At 40.5% G+C, this 17,354-nt stretch overlaps 1 protein-coding gene across 8 annotated transcripts in view; it reads right to left on the reverse strand.

The window, feature by feature from the left end:
• cacna1g (calcium channel, voltage-dependent, T type, alpha 1G subunit) overlaps positions 1-17,354 on the reverse strand; it is a 254,312-nt gene that overhangs the window by 8,498 nt on the left and 228,460 nt on the right. For 6 of the 8 annotated variants that reach the window (XM_020622050.1, XM_020622048.1, XM_020622047.1 and 3 more), the window contains 8 exons: positions 15,902-16,011; positions 13,901-14,034; positions 10,889-10,959; positions 9,655-9,733; positions 9,257-9,378; positions 8,416-8,835; positions 6,459-6,611; positions 3,162-3,627 (listed from right to left, as the gene is read on the reverse strand). In XM_020622050.1, coding sequence (XP_020477706.1) covers positions 3,241-3,627; positions 6,459-6,611; positions 8,416-8,835; positions 9,257-9,378; positions 9,655-9,733; positions 10,889-10,959; positions 13,901-14,034; positions 15,902-16,011 — 1,476 coding nt within the window. In that variant the 3' untranslated portion in view covers positions 3,162-3,240. Of the gene's footprint in view, positions 1-1,591; positions 1,809-3,161; positions 3,628-6,458; positions 6,612-8,415; positions 8,836-9,256; positions 9,379-9,654; positions 9,734-10,888; positions 10,960-13,900; positions 14,035-15,901; positions 16,012-17,354 lie in introns of those variants that run through there. The other 2 variants (XM_020622046.1, XM_020622042.1) reach the window with 2 other exon arrangements.

The following is a 17,354-nucleotide window of genomic DNA, read 5'->3' on the forward strand; positions in this document are numbered from 1 at the left end:
CCCACCCCCTTCCCCCACCACCACCATACTTGGCAGTACTGTATCAGCAGTAAAGTCCTACAAGTTCCTGGGCTCCACTATCTCCCTGGACCTGAAGTGGACCTCCAACATCAGGACCATCACCAAGAAGGCACAGCAGAGGATGTACTTCCTCTGCCAGCTCAGGAAGTTCGACCTGCCTCAGGAGCTGCTGATACAGTTCTACAGAGGAATCATCGAGTCTGTTCTCTGCACCTCCATCACTGTCTGGTTTGGCTCAGCAACCAAACAGGACAAGTACAGACCTCAGCGGACAGTCAGGACTGCAGAAAAGATCATCAGGGCAAGCCTGCCTCCCATGGAGGACCTGTACACCTCATGGGTGAAAAGGAGGGTGGAGAATATTTCAGCAGACCCCTCACACTGTGGATACAATCTGTTTGAACTCCTCCCCTCTGGACGACATTACAGGTCACTGTGCACCAAGACAACCAGGCACAGGGACAGTTTGTTCCCTCGGGACATCACTCTGATTAACACTTAACCCACAACAGTATGACTGGACAATACAGTAAACCCTCAGTGCAATACCTGTAAATATTACATATAGATCTGCTGAATCCAGACTGTGTGTGTGTATATACTGTATATACTGCATATGAGGATTGAAGGAAAGACCGCCCTGAAGTGGGGTGAGTGGGGAATGTTTTTTTTTAATATACAGTTTTTAGAAATTAATAAATCAGTCAGATAATTATTAGACTTTAATGTGTTAGACTGTTATTAATGTAAGAAGTCTCCTCATGTGTGCTCTGCTTCAAGGTTAGAAGATAATGTTGATTCTGAGAAGGGTACCTTGACACCAGTTATTTTTTGTATTAATCTTGTGTAAGAATTATGTCTGAATGAATGTTTTAGTTACACATCACGCATACAACATACACACACATGGAATTCTTCATTTTGTTATGACTTGTGCTCGATGCATGCGCCAAATATCAGGTAGCTGGGCCTGCATAAAAATAATTTTGAGGAGCATCAAATCAGAATGTGGGCTATAATCTTTTTACTCTACCAGTATTGCTCTTTGGCCAGTGTACATGATGCAAAGAGGTTTTTGGGGAGGTGCAAGCACTTTTATTAACACATTTTTTGAAACGAATTAAAGAGAGATCAGAGCAGCAAAGTAACTCGTGATGTTTCTATATCTTTTTGTGTAAGGGGTTAGCCCAAAACTTTATAAATGTATTAGGCTCTTTCTCACGGGAGTCTCTCTTCTCCAGCAGCTTGTATGAGGGAGGGAGCCACCCGGGTTTGTGCTTCTGTAACTTTTATTTGTGGTCATTTTTAAATAAACCACCACTAAAATGAAGCAAGTTGGACTCCGTCTTCATTCAGATCTGTTCAAGAACTGGGGTATAACAAGTATATATGTACAGGTTTCTATTTATAAGTACTTTACTCTTATTTTTTATCTCCTTTCCTAATGCACATGCCCTTGCTTGTTGATATGCACGTACACATTGAGAGCTGTTGTACCAGAGTCAAATTCCTCATGTGTCAACACACTTGGCCAATAAAGATGATTCAGATTCTGAATTCCCTTGATTACCTGACTGTGTCCTGTGGGTGCCAAATATGTGCCGGGGCGCCTGTGTGTGGGTTAGACGATGTGCTGAAGTCGGGGCTGTGCGGGCACAGGCCTGCAGTGGGTGGAACATGTAGCTGTCGTTGGGCAGGGAGTGTGTGCGTCCCACCGAGGGCTTCCTGATGCTCAGCAGGTTGTCTGCCAGTGGCTTTTTGGGTTTCCCAGGATCGAGCCGCTCCTGCTGGGGGTAAAGACAAAAGAGTCAGGGACCATCTGCATTGCAAGGGCTAGGGCTACTCTGTAACTCAAGCACTCTCACAGTCTTTCTGGCACATTCAAAGCTGATAACTCTCTAAGACAAAATGGGAACAAAGAGGTCATGATCATCAGCATACATGGACAACAGACGATCTTTTTACATTGGAGGAGACTGGCACAGAGCTGCCACAGATCACAGAAACTTATCCAATTTCCAAGTTCCTTCTGTTTTTTAAGCATAAGACACTCCATATTGTGTGTCTGCATTTACCCCTGCAGTCACATACATTTTTGTAAGCCTGCTCCGTGATTGTGTGTCAGCTAGGGCAGTGTTTTACAGTCTGAATCATTACAAAACCAGTTCACATTCATCACAGAGCTACTTTACACCCCTGTAGCCAACAAAGGACAAGTCAAAGATGAGTGAAAACCACTACCCCAGAAAACAGTACAGTAGGAAAGGACTGTGAGAACAGACGCAGACTCACACGGAAAGCACATAGGAAAAAGACAGAAACCAGGAAAAGAGGAAGGAAAAGAAAAGGACGGGGAAAGAGAGAGATAAAGGATACTGAAGGAAGAAGATACAAAGGAGAGAAAACTGCAAACTGGTAGGTGAGGAGGCGCACTACTCTACTGTACTGGAAAGAACACACACCAGGCTGGAAAGGTGAAATGGGGCACATGGTTAGATTCTCCAGGGTCTTTCAATGCCACTTGTAATACATTACCTCCTCACTGCCATGCTTTTATCTTATTTACCTCAGCAAAACCAAATTAACAGTGATTTCCTGTCCATTGTTGGCTGGGATTCTCTGTTTCTGAGACTGGTGATATATAAATTGACCTCACTTGCCTGGATGTGGAGCATGAGCCAAGGTTACGGTGTCCCTCACTGGAAGAAGACATATGACTACTGGGAAATGATGTGATCATTAATGAGCCAAACTTTGGGTTCGGTAAATTATACTCTGATGGCATTTTTAATTATAATGAAGGTGTCCTTTCTCTCAATGGCTGAGCCATCTGGAACATTTATAAAGGAATGTATAGCTTAATGCTGGGCAGGAAGCATATACTGTATAGTCCTTAGTGTATGACACTGTGTCCCTGTGTGGAAAAATAAGGGATGGGGTGGTGATCAAGAACACTATGCTGTAGAGACAGTGATGTTCCTTCCAGCAAGTCCATTATATTCTATATAAAGACATCTCCAAGTGCATTAATGTGGTTTTTATAACAATAATAACAATGTAATATTATACATAATAATAATTAAATGTTGCTGCCATGTTGGGTGTACTAAAAAAATGTTATAAAGCTCTGTAGAGCGTACTTGAACTGCAGTGTTGTTCATCAACTTTGTTACATTAGTGTCAGAAGCATCTTTCACATATAAGTAGTCATGTGATCCATTATGAATAAAATACAGTATATTGATTATAGCTGCTCGGAATAATGGTTTTAGTAGGACTACAGGTGTAAATTAGCTGTTTAGCTAATTTAGTTTCCTGTTGGTTTCCCCCCTGCCACGCAAAGTCAGTTACACTCGTGTGTGTGTGAATAGTGGGGGACAAGTGGCTTTGGAAGTGCCCTGGGAAAGGAAACACTACAAGATACTGTAGAGGGCAGAAGGGGGGAGAGGGATGGAGTAAGAAAAAGAGAGGAACTGTCAATACATTGCATTCCAGACTGGTTAGAAAGAAGGGGTTAAAATCGTCGGGGGCTGAGTCGTCTGTCAGAGCTAGGGACCAGGATTTCTCAGAGGCCAGAGACAGAGCTTCCATCTCCGCTAGAGGGATCTAGGCAGGAAGAGACAACGACTAGTAAGCAGAGAAAACAAATGCACACTCCGCGCAGCACACAAAGATAAGGACGCTACACACAGACAAGACCTGTAGCTAACAGGGAAATGCATGTTTGAAAACCAGAATAGTGTATTCAAATAAAAGCAGCAAAAAGAAAAGACAAAGTGGAATTTATAAGAACCATATGAGAACTGTTTTGCTCACCTTCAGACTTTTTAAACTCTATTTTGGGCTTTCCAACAGCAATATTATGACATGATACAGACACAGAGACACAGTCAAATGTACAGCCTAATAAATAACAGACAAACTCGCCCTTAAATTCACAGGGACAAACAGGCAGACAGAAAGCAGATTCACTTACACTGTATGTATTGTAATGTACAATAATGTCATACTTGTGCTTACATGGATAAATTAGATGAATCCAAGATGCTGTGTTGTGAGTTTATGCAAATCACTGAGAGCTGTGTAGTGTTGCTTCAGTGTTGGAAAGTTTATTGGATTTGACTGTTTCTGGCTTCGGTAGGGGCAGAAACACACCAAGTCAATGTGAAAGAACTAGGAGTGACGAAGGCCAACCCCTGTGTGGCCTCACGTTGCCTTTGTCTGGGCCAGTCAGATTGAAAAAGTGGCACTTGAACACAATGCAGACTACAGCCAACGGCCGACTAGCATGTATATTCTGCATCTGCATGACAGAAATAACTCCCTCTACCAGCAGGTGCTGGGTTCTGTAGTCACCATTCAGAAAGGGACAGAGGAAGACCTGGAAATCAAAACAGCTGCTTCTGGAGGTTGTGAAGGTAAGTAACAAGCAGAAACTGCACTAAATCCTGACATCATCAACTACATTGACAGGCTAAAGGGGCTTCACACACCATTCTCTTGTTGTGCACTGATTCACTAAGCTAAACAGCCAATAAGAGTGGTTTCTCTCTCACCGACAAGGCCTGACTGGCCCAAAGCTAATTCAACATGTCAAATCAGGCAAAAAGCAGCCGACCAGGGCCAACTAGTATCGTTGTGGGACACATGGAGAAGACGCTCACCAATGGCCGACTGTCAGCTTGGTGGGTCACAGCCCTAAGAGAAGCTGCTGCCTAGCTGGCCTCGCATTGGTTTAACAAGGGAAAATCTTTGTGACAGGAAAATGGGCCAAGAGAGGAACAAGGGCTCAGTGGAACTTAGTGGAAAATCATTTCTACCCATGTATCTGAAGGAGCTGCACATAGGGAGAGGTTGTCTGTGGTATATAACAATGCCATTTCAGACCTATTTAAGGCTTAGGTTGTCTCTGGTATATAATAATGCCATTTCAGACCTATTTAAGGCTTTTAGAAAGCAAGGATTTGCAATGCTAATATATTTGATCCACAACTGCTTTCAAATGAAGAGTGTACTTGTCTATGCTTTTAACAGTATTTTGGCTTTTATTTGATTTTATAATACCCAAATGTTGTGTTTGCTGAAATGTGTGTCAGCTGAGTTGTGTCTGTCTATTTATATTGTAACAATTTATTGTTTAATTGTTTGATGCCCTGTTGGCCAGGTCACTCTTGAAAATGAGGCGTCATTCTCAATGAGGTACATAGATGAAAAAGGATAAATAAATAAAAACTAATCATAGCTTATTGACTGCACCATTACTCTGCAGACTTGTATGTAAGGGTGTGATCTACTTCCTTCATGAATGCATTAGGTGGGTTACTAACATTTTGCTGTGGCTGACTGGCAGAGTAGGTTTTCACATACAGTATAATACACACAAACATGTCACACCTACATATCTACATATAGACATGCAAACACCGATAGACAGTCGTCTAACAGAGACAGAGCAAACTGTCACTGAGGCTGCTGAAGCAGACCACAAACCCGCTAAGCATGAATGAGTGTAAGTGAGTGAAGACGTGGGTGAAGGGATGAGGCTCAGGGCTGAGGAGGGATATGAAGAATTTTGCACTGTGGTGGACAGCAGGGCTGGTTAGTAAGGGAAACAGATTCACTGTGGAGAAATGCCAGTACAAAAATGGTGATGGCTGTAGGGCTGCGGAGTGTATAATATCACACTGCATGCTTCTTTATACTGAACTATAAAATTCAACTTCTACAAAAAATATGTGAAAATATGACTTTTTTTTCCTGCACAGTTATTTATTTTATAGACCAAGGATTTTGTAGACTGTAAAACATTAAATTAATTTAGCACTGAGTCATAAAATGTTATCTTCATTAAAACAAATAGTAAAATATGCCAGTAATGGTGTCAGATAATTTCACTTGTTAAATCAATTGTTACAAGAGTCAAGAGTGCTCATCTCCATACTTGTGAAGTAATCTGCCTTATTTAAAGGGTTGCAAAAAGGTTCATTTTCTTATTTTCCTCCACTGTATTCTTTCCCAACCTTTTCAAAAAAGAGTTTCTGGAGAGGTTTAACTAACAAACAATGCATGCTGGGAAGTCTAAAACAAAACATTTAAAAACTTGATTCAACTCATTATTTTATATCAAAAGAGTCAATTCAGAACAGTTTGTAAGTGGCCTGACAAATATAAACTAGATTTAAATTTGAGTTCACTTTAAATGAACAAAACTTACACATTTGCATACAATTTTGTTGATTCCATTGAATTCCTTTATGATGTTTTACAGTGAACACCTTCTTTGGGTTTTTATATTACAGCAGCAACTATCCATATGTCAGTTTTCATTTTTATAATTACATGTGCAGCCCTACATGTTGGAGACAAATAAGACTCTCTGGACGTGTGTATGATGTAGAGGAAGTGGATCATCAGTGGTGTTACTGTAGGTTATTGACCTTTTTGTCAGTGCTGTGCTTGCTGGGCTTGGGGGGCAGCGCGTAGTAGTGGCAGATACAGTCGGACAGGTTGTCCATCAAGCTCAGCTCCCCCTCCACTGAACCCTGGATGACCAGTGAGACCGAGTCAAACTGCGCTCTCTTCTGGACAAACTTGAATAATGCAGAGAAAAAAAGAGAGATCGAAAGAGAGAAACCACAGGGACAGCAGAAGGTGTAGAACATATGGTAAAAGAACAGTCAGAAGTCCAGACAAAGACATGTGAATATACATGGAAAGGAAGAGTGGATCAGTATCCTGACTTCTAAGTATTTCACTAAATAACTTGGCTTTAATGCAGTGCACAGTACAACTCCCTCAACATGAACTACAAGTTCACACGTGTTACCTCTATCCTGACTTGTAAGTATTTTACTAAATAACTTGGCTTTAACGCAGTGCACAGTACAACTCCCTCAACATGAACTACAAGTTCACACGTGTTACCTTTCAAGCCCACAAGGAGGCACTACAACACTGCATTAGGGAGCCACTCTCCCACATGGCTGGAGGAGAGATTGTGGCTTAACTACACATTTTTGGGAGAGCAGACAAGGAAGATGGATAACATCTCAGAGGGAAAACATAATGGCAGCGAGACCTCTATTTCCTATCCCCAAAAAGTTCCCCACTGTCTGGAAATAGCTGTTGAAATGAACAACAAGGCCCTGTGGCCGAGCTTTCCCATGGCACTGTGACCTATCTGTGACTGGCATGTCCTCTACAAGGGCCAGCCACACACACATACACACACACAGTCATGTACATGCACAAACTGTAAACTCTCCTGATATGGGTCACACAGAGTAATACATCTGTCTAGAAGTACATATTCTGGATACATTTCTGACTTGACATAAAGCATAACAGTCTAGTCATTTTAAAACTAGTTTCTAATACGTGAAGAGAGTACACCAATAGTGAAACCATGCTTATGTGTTGTTGTACATTTGTGGTAAAGAAATATATTTTTCTGACAGGAGAGGATTTAAGTGCATCTTAACCCTCAGGCTTGTATCAAAGAACATACTTTCAAATAGGACTCATTACACATAAATGCATTCACATACACTATATTTTGAAACAATGTCAGACTGTGTAGTCAGTGTGTCCTAATATGGACACATTCACTATAATTTGGACTACAGTTAATACACTGAGACAGGGAAGAGACATTCCTCTTGTGAAAGCCATGATACATTACACATAAATGCATTCACATACAATATATTTTGAAACAATGTCAGACTGTGTAGTCAGTGTGTCCTAATATGGACACATTCACTATAATTTGGACTACAGTTAATACACTGAGACAGGGAAGAGACATTCCTCTTGTGAAAGCCATTATTTCAGATACCATCCAGCATGCTCAGTGTCCCTCAGCATGAGCCAGAGAATGGTTTGGACCGGAGTCAAAATTAATGATTTATTAATGTGTGGGTTATCTGATTGGCCTTGCAGCCTGGCCCCCCAGCAAGAAGTGATCTCAGAGCAGCTGTCATATCATGCAGGATGCTTTATGGTCCCTGGAAAATCAAACGGTTTGACCTAGACATTATCTCAATGCAATTCTCACTTTTACTTTTGAAATAATGTGAATGAAATCAACATATGTGCAATGACAAGAGTGTAATTAAGGCACCCACACACAGGTTGGGTTAATGACTGAAGGGGAATCACAGAAATACCAGCCCAACATAACATAAAATGGCATCTACACTTTTACTAAAGTGCTCCTATTTACTCTGACTGCTCTATTAACATTTCAGTATACATAACTGCTTTTTGAGATAATGTGAACAGGGCTGATGAAAGGACACCTTAATATGCCTTCAAACTCACAAGCAAAGGCATTAGTCATATCTAACACACACACACACACAATGTACAAGCAGAAAGAAAAAGATTCTTTACCTCCAGTGGTGGGTCCAGACATGAAGAAGGGTCTCTGATGTCTACAGAGTCTCTGGTTATATCAGCAGAGGGTGAGTCCATAGGACCATCCCTTTCCTGCTCACTGTCCTGTCCACTGGGGGACCTCCAGGGGGAACCCCCAGAGCTTGACCTGTCCATACTCAGTGCCAGAGGGTTGAGCTGCGGGGACCTTGTCGCTGCATCTCCTCCGTCCATCTGGAGTTCTAGGTCAAACTCCGCCTCCATCTCTGCCTCCTCCTTGGCTTCCTTGTTGCTCTCCTCCAGGTGCTTCATCAGGACGGCAATGACAACATTGACCAGAACAAACTGAGCAGTCAACACGAAGGAGACGAAATAGATGGGAGAGACCACAGTGTTGTAGCAGGTGCCCGTGTCCTGGGCGCAGTCTCTTAATGTGTCCTGGAAGAAGCGTGAAAAACATGACATGAGCATATAAGCTAAAGCTTGAGTGGCAAGCAGAATGCAGTCAGTAAGTAAAAGTAAAAGAACTGTCTGTGACAACTTACTCATTCTTCATTTATATTAACTGCATTCTAGCTAAAATGCCAACACATCTAATACACCGAAAAGACTACAGTCAAGGTTAGGGTTTAACACAAAATATTATCTGGCCTTTGGTAAATAACAGTTTTTCAAGATAAACAGTGGGGAGGGACTTCTCCAACAACATACCACACTGGCATATCACCTCTATACCTGACTACTGGTATGTCCTATATGTATGCATTGCCTATATGTGTATCAGGATGAAAGTAAGTGGATTATACTGTATGTGTATAAGTATGTGTCTTCAGGGTCCAAATGGCACTGCTAGTTTCACCTTCATTATGCCATTCCAGTTGTCTCCAGTGGAAACTCTGAAGAGCAGCAGAAAGGCCATTCCAAAGTTTTTGAAAGTAGCATATCGTCCCAGACCTTCACACGGGTGGAGCTCATCACAAACTGGAAACACAGGAGGAGCAGCCAAACAGTAAAAGACAAAAAGAGAGATATGATAAGTTGAATAAAATATTACTTATTACTATTAAAGATATGAGCCACAGTTAGTGAGATCATTATGGTATTTCAACAAAGTATTCAAAAAGCCATTAACATCAGACTGATTAAACCCGCCAAGGGCAGAATTAAATACTCAGTGCATGGTCTGAGCGGTATGACTGCAAATCTTTGTGTGCACTTTGTCTGGAGGGTCCGTATGCACGGTGTATGTGTCCTTACCCAAGTCACCGAACAGCTCAACTCCCAGGGCTGCAAAGATAAAGAAGAGAAGCATGAAGAGTAGACCCAGATTCCCCACCTGCAGAGAGACGACAGGACGAGAGAGGAATTAGTCAGGAGAGAAATCCCAGGCAAAACAAACCAATATCAAGGGATAAGAAACAGCTCATGCCAGAGAGAAAATAAATGATGGGCCACAATGAAGGAGCCAGGAGAGAATACAGGCTAAAGCAACTGGCCACTCGCTGAACCCCTCATAGCTTAACGGTAACGAGGCAAGCGTTGGGATTTCTATGTATGTTGAGCTGGTGCGCATGGTGCCATAGTAAGAGCAATACTCTATACATAGAGTTTGGATTATGTTTTTTGAACACTCTCCAGAACTAAAGACACAACTGAACTGTAAGTGTATTTGGTTTGTCTGTTCTAATATCTAATGTAAACTATTAGCATGTCCTGGTAAGTAGCTTCTACCACCAGTATAATCAAGCGTTACTTTAAGGGCATGTCATTACATTATGTTGTGGGTTTCTAGGTTACATAAAACCAGCCACAATGACAGCTAGAACATACAGTGTTTCTCCAATGTGTGCGACCCAGACCATGCTACTAAGAGAAAGCTCACATTATTAACACTGTTATGGATGCATGATTACTGTTCCTGGACAAGATTAGAATAGATAATAGGAATATTAGCTATGATACAAAGGTGATTTAGGTAAATGTCTAAGGGTTTGCAACTGCTGCTATCCCCACCACTAATGAACACCTCTGAGCAGTTCTAGGAGGAATCAGCCTGGAGCAGCACTCCATTTTTCTCTGAGTAAGAACGACAGAGGATGTTGTCAAACAATGCTGAGGTGACTATTACTTTTTTCTCTCAGTCCAAACACTGCAGATATTGTTCTAATTTACCAACTCCATCACCCTCAGATCAACCCACCTCTATTCAAAGCAAAACCTCAAGCTACATTCACCTCCCCAATCTCTACAGAGGCCTGCTAATGCAAATAAGTGTCTCTAGAGGTGGTAAAAAGCTAGTGGGAAAAGACAACACTGTGAAACATAAGAAAATGTACCAGAAAAGAAATGCTTCTGGGACATCATTTTAGAGACAGCTTCTGTGGGATCTGTTAGGATGTGCGAAAGCTCCATGGAGAAAACCCATAGATGAGGAAGGAAAAGAGGCTTCAGTGGATTCAGTGCATGTTATTCTACAAAGTTGACTATGTACCTGAGGCAGGGCTTGCATAACGGTGTCCAGCAAAGCTCTCATCCCCACCGCCATCTTCAAGAGCTTCAGTACTGTAGAGACACACATATACACATGCAGAAACTGAGAAAGTGTTTTAGCAATATTAAGACTTTTTCAGTGTTACATAGCAGAACATCTCTGTGAAAAGAAAAGGACACAACACTTTTTGTGCTGACAGTCTAATGCTGCTCTGTTAGTGTAGTCAGATATTTCCTTATATTCAGCTACATTAAGATAGATTCAGATAGCCTGATTGAGGTCAAATCTTCCAGAATGGGGTTGCGATTTAATGAGGTCACTGCTATGGTGATAGAGAACCAGTGGAAGTGCAGTAATCCTGAAAGCTAATAACTGAAGAAATAGTAGAGATGCACACAGAAAGCTAGATGTACCACATGGAGCTATTTAAACCGACCCTAATGCCTCCTGGGTGATTTGATGGTAACTGACAACAAAACCGGCTGGATTAGAATTCTTCACCGTGCAAACTCCACTAATAACGCTGACATAATACAATTTAGAATCTTAAACATATGGATGTTTATGAATATGGATAAAAATGTAAGAATCTGATTATCAATACACAATCCCATAATTCTTTGGCAATTTGTGATAAACACTCACCAGCCACTTTATTAGGTACACCTGTACAATACTATGCAGTTCAATGCAACACTTCCTCCTTAACATCTGTGTTTATAAAGTAAAAAATGCTTCAGATGTTCAGGTGTTCCTAATATTCTGACCCTCTCATGTATGTAGCTGGGGATGACAAAAATATACAGACACCTCTGAATATAATGTAGTCCGAATAAGGCACCACCTTTAACTCTGACCTCAATAACAAACATATAATTGAATATATACATTTATGACAATCTCACCAAAAACCGAAACATTTTAAACTTCATAAACACAGATGTTAAGGTGGAAGTGTTGCGTTGTGGTGCATACAGTTGTACAGGTGTACCTAATAAAGTGAACAGTGAGTGTATACTATCTGTGAGAAGAAGGTGAAGAAAAGTACAGTTTTGTAAATTTTCTCTCCTCAACAAATTTAAACTTGTTTTAACACGTAAGAGATTTTGATCCATTGTAATTTTGAAATGTAGTTTCTGAGATCTTCTTCCTGTCTCACTCTGATCCTTTTCTAAGCTCTTAAGTTTTGCAGATGTTTACTGCCACCTGTTATCTGACAAGACTCAGCTTGTGAGATATCGCTAAGATTCAAAAACAAACTTATCTGACTTATAAAGTAGCAGATTTTATTTTGACATTCTTACTTTGAGATTCACATAGTTGGCTTACTTAAAAAAAAGTGTTCCATCAAGATTTATTTTCTATTGAGACTAACACCTATTAAAAGTGACAAATCCACAGAAGCGTTAGCCAGGCACTACAACAGTATATTCTGTTGAATATTTTTTGTTATTGCACTGAACAAAACAGAGCTCATCGTCAGGCATCAATAACTCGACACAAAAAGCAGAAAAGGCAGGATTATGACACACACACACACACACACACATTCAGCACTCAGGAGGTTGTGATCTGACTCAAAGTCATGCCATCAATTGTAACGCACTTTGGTGGATAAAAGAACTCAAGAACATCTTAGTTTTGACATTTTTCTTTATCTCTGTTGCTCCGCATTTCTCCTAAGGTGGAGTTTAAAAGCAAAGGTTCGGACTTTAGTGGACTCAAAACAAGAATGTTTTACTTTTCAGGAGACAAAGGAGAGACGATGTGAGTTTTCTGGGAACATCCAAGTTGTAATTATATTTTCTGTATGCAGCGATATATCCAACATGTTCTTAAAAACCAAATAAACATTGATGTCTCACAGCAGTCGACTGTTAAAGGCAATTAAACCTTGTTATAATTAAAACTGTAGTCAGTAACAATAGCTTCATCTCAACTTTCTTTCTACTGTTCTGTTTTCTTCTTCTGGCATTGCATTCAGCTTTGCATGCCATTTCGTTCATTCGGTTATCAAAGAGAGAAAATTAAACTTGTTAGCTATTTAGCTTAACTCATATCAAAGAAAACTTGTTAGCTATTTAGCTTAACTCAGCCACTAACAGATTTACATTCACATTTTTTATTTAGAAGACATTTGTATCTGTCTTATAATTGTCTGCAAATTACTGCTCTTTTGTTTTCAATGAAAGTGAACAGAGCAGCACAGCCAATATGTCAGTGCTGTCAAGACGTCAACGTGCAAATCTGGTGGTCAAAGTTCACCAAAGTTGGACTCTGTGTGGAACATTTGCACAGATTAATTTTGTGACCTTGCGTTCCATGTGTACGCTGCACAGCAGATTCTTGTTAAAGTGCATCTTTGGCAAAAAGAGATAGGAAAGTGGCTGAAGGTTTAAGTCAGTTTGGCCTAATATTCTGTAATATGAAACAATTGATGTACAAAGTCCTAAAAGTTCAGACATAGCTACTGTTCAGCATCAATCATAGTTGTTCAAATGGGATTGTGAGAATTACACTGGGAAAATAGATAGAAATAGAAGAGGAAGTGACGTGTGCAGCATGCATGTAGCAAGGAAAGTTGATATAATCCAGCTAAATCATGTTTATATACAGTCTAGTTATGACATTTATGTTGATGCTAAATGGAAAATGAGACAACTACTGTGACCCAAATCCCAGTTCCAACACACACACACACTACACACAGGAGACTGTGCCTGGTTGTGGCAGTAATTAATAACACCTTCCATGCTACTTCCAGTATTGCATATTCAGTAATCTGACAAAACAGATGATTCCCCCCCCGCCTGTGATAGCTCTGCTTTCTCCCAGCTCATCCTCCTCCTCCTGTTCTCTCCCCTCCAGCCTCCTCATATCTTTTATTATTGACAGACACTTCAGTCTCCCTACGTCTATCCTTTCTCTTTAACCTGTCCTTCCTAATTCTGAACCCCTACCACCCTATTCTCTCTCCAGATTCACTATGTTCTCTCTAGCTCTCTCACCCACCTCGTGCAATCCTCAGCACTCGCATGATGCGGATGATGGTGGGGTTGATGGGCAGTGAAGCGTTGACCTCAATCTCCTCCAGAGTGATGCCCATGATGGATAGGAGCACGATGGCCAGATCCAGCTGGTTCCACCTACACACACAGACATATACATTGTGCTCCCATAAATTCAGGTGACATTACACTGACTTACTTTACATTACACTGACTTAGGCAGAGAAGATATAGCACAATAAACACTGAGGGAAGAGAAACTTTGCCTCTGATGCTTTGACTTTAACCAATTTTTCTTTTTAATAAATCTGTGACCAAGTTTGATAAACTGCTAAAACTGGTAAAATTAATTGTGCCTTAGGTACAAAAGTTTCATACTCTTCAAAAACCAATATCAAAATCAGATGTCACACAGGTTTCACACTAACCATTATCAGTGCAATTTCCAAATTGAGGGACACAAAAGTTCTTAAGTAAAAGTGATCATGCAGTAGCTAACCACCTGAAATCTGTAGCACAGTTGCATAGGTTTACAAGGACCTTATGTATTATTTGGTCTGGTTTAAATACAATATAGTAGATTTTGTCAGAAATAAAATCAGAGAATCTTACATTTCTATCATTGCACAAGAAATAACACTTCTTTCTCCAAACCCAAAGATCAAAAATGCTGTATTTTTTTAAATAATGTTTCCACTGAAATTCCCACAAAGGTAGTCATGCTGATTTGGGCTCAGTTAGTACTATTTCTGCCACGGTCCAAGTGGGGCCAAGCTTCGCAACAGAGCCAGCTCATCAAGGCAAGTGATGGGCTGAAACACTGCACCAAGGGAACATCCTTCAGCAGTCACTTTTAATCCATAATTTCACTGCAGTAAAATTAGACTCTCTTGCTTGGTCTTCTGATAATGGGTTAAAATAATGCTCAGCACCAAGGGCTCCATGTTGCAAGCTAGTAACTGGTGCTACCCCCACATGATCAAGATGTGGAAGAAAATAATGCGTTTTATGGTGCAGTGGAAACACAACCACTCTATCTCAGCAGCTCAACACACACGGCTGAAAAAACAGTATTACAGTGTGTATTCATGCATAGAGAATGTGAAGTTGGTGTCAGGCCATGTTGAGTTTACAGTAGGTAGATCATGTTCATCAGTCATAGATATATACACTACATACATCTAGATTATATGATACTTTAGAAAATACTACTATCCCATACAGTTACATATAGTAGCAGATGCTTCAAATACGTCCAAACATCCACTTTAGTGTTCAGTTTGAGCACAGACAGGGCAGAGTCATCTGCAGTGTTTGTGTTATCTGCAGATAGCTGCTAGCTAGTATTAGCTCCTGAACCGAGAGCTGAGAAGAGCTGGATACAGAGCCAGTTTTCAGTCTGTCGCGCTTGTCTACAGGATCTCTAGGTCCACTACAAGCCAGCCACAGTGAGCTAAGGTTATATATTCAGTAACATGAAATATAAACAATTTAAGCAATTTTTTTTAGCCAGACAGTGTGTACCTCCAAAAATGGCACAGCTATCCCAACATTCAACATGGCATAACTTACCTTCGCATTCTCTATACTGTATGTGATGTCTGCTAGTACACTTCTGCTTTTGTGTTTCTACATTACTGTATGGCTTTGAGTGGGAAGCCAGGCATTTGAAAGCTATGAAATCATCTGAGGTTCAGAGTTTTATGGGTGGTTAACGAGCCTGTTTATATTCATACCGGCCTCACTGAGAACCATCCAGTGGAGCACCTTAGAAGGAGCTCATTTAACCTCTCTGAACTCTGACTCATATTCTCCATATAACTCAGAAGTTAAAGAATCACCTTTACACACCTATCTAATAGAATATCAAATCCACTCAAATGTAAAAACTTTAAACTGGGAGGGAACGGTTTATTCAGGCTCACTATTTGAACTGGGTCAGAAACATTTAAAAAGGTTGTGACATCACTTTGGGGGGGGGCATGGCAGTTATTCAGATACTGACTTGTCCTTAAAGAAGCGTCGGAAACCAAACGCCACCAGCTTGAAGATGGACTCCAGAACAAAGATGAGGGTAAAGATGTAGTTGCAGATCTTCAAGGCTTCATCCAGCTCCTGAGGATATCAGGAAGAGAAATAATAAAATATAAAACATGAATAAGCTGCAAGTCAGTAAACTAAGCATTGAAATTTTCCTTAATCTACCAGGGTCACCTGTGGCTTTCTTTTATTAAAATGTGCAGACACCAAACTGAAAACTGATGAAATTAACTCACCCTATTATTTTTTTCATATTTTGAAAGAAAAACAACTGGATTCAAATCCACCAACTGTCTACCTATTGCAGATGTATTTGCTGTATAAATTCACATTTTTCCTGATTTCACAGTCTGCATGAAATACCAAAGGGTTCATATTGTAAACTCTGGTCTCTCCTCCAAAATTAGCTATTATATTAATAGATCACTCACACCGCCCTCTGTTCTTCCCTTCCCCATTCTCTCTGAAAAGGCCATTAGAATCAAAGTGTCCATTTTTGCCTGTGGGAGAATTCAGTGCCCATCTGCATGTAAAAACTGACCTTTAGCAGAGAGACATGGAGAGAACTGATGATCAGCAGGGATTTCACTAAATCCTCAGTGGAGGCAATTTATTGACTCACAGCTAGTTCCACTTTGTGATACATCCCTTTACTCTATTAACCTTTCTACCAAACTATTCTACATCACTGACCTCTATACCAACCAAAGGCCCTCTTTTCTATCTAAAGACATTACATTCTATCCAACAATTTTATTCTATTCAATAATTATATTCTTTTTGACCACTGACCTTCTGTTTTACCCAAAAACCCTAAACATTCATTCCATTTTACCCACTGACTGTATATAAATATGGATGACCAAACAGCTCACAGAAGTGAAGCCACCGTGACTCGATTGCCCCCTGGTGGCTGGTTGCGGTATAGATCATATAGAAAATCCCGCCCACTACATGTTAGCTGATGCGACATGAGCCAAACTACAAACTCAAAATACAAATTAAAGAAAATTTTCCCACAGGTGACTTCTGTCATTTTTGGTAGATATCATCATACTGATTTGTGTACAAGCGGTCATTTTCCTGATAAGCTTGCCTTTAGTAAGTTATTTGATGCTCTATTTCAGAGGGCTTTCAGATGGTTTGACAGCTTTGATTGGTGGTTTGATACGTCACTCAACTGCTTGGTCACTACTGCATGGAATCTGGTTGCACAAGGCCAAGATGGCAGCTGCTGTATTTATGATATTTTGGCTTCACTTTTGCATAGTGGAGGGAAGTGGTGACGCATCAGTCATCTTTTATATAGAGTCTATGGCTCCACCTAACTGCATTCCATCCCACCCAGTGGCCATATGTTCAAACTGTTTCACATAAAACAACTTTCTCTTTTTACCAAAAAATTTTCTGTTCTACCA

The sequence above is a fragment of the Monopterus albus genome, unplaced genomic scaffold, assembly GCF_001952655.1.
Source record: "Monopterus albus unplaced genomic scaffold, M_albus_1.0 scaffold271.1, whole genome shotgun sequence".
Lineage (NCBI taxonomy): Eukaryota > Metazoa > Chordata > Actinopteri > Synbranchiformes > Synbranchidae > Monopterus > Monopterus albus.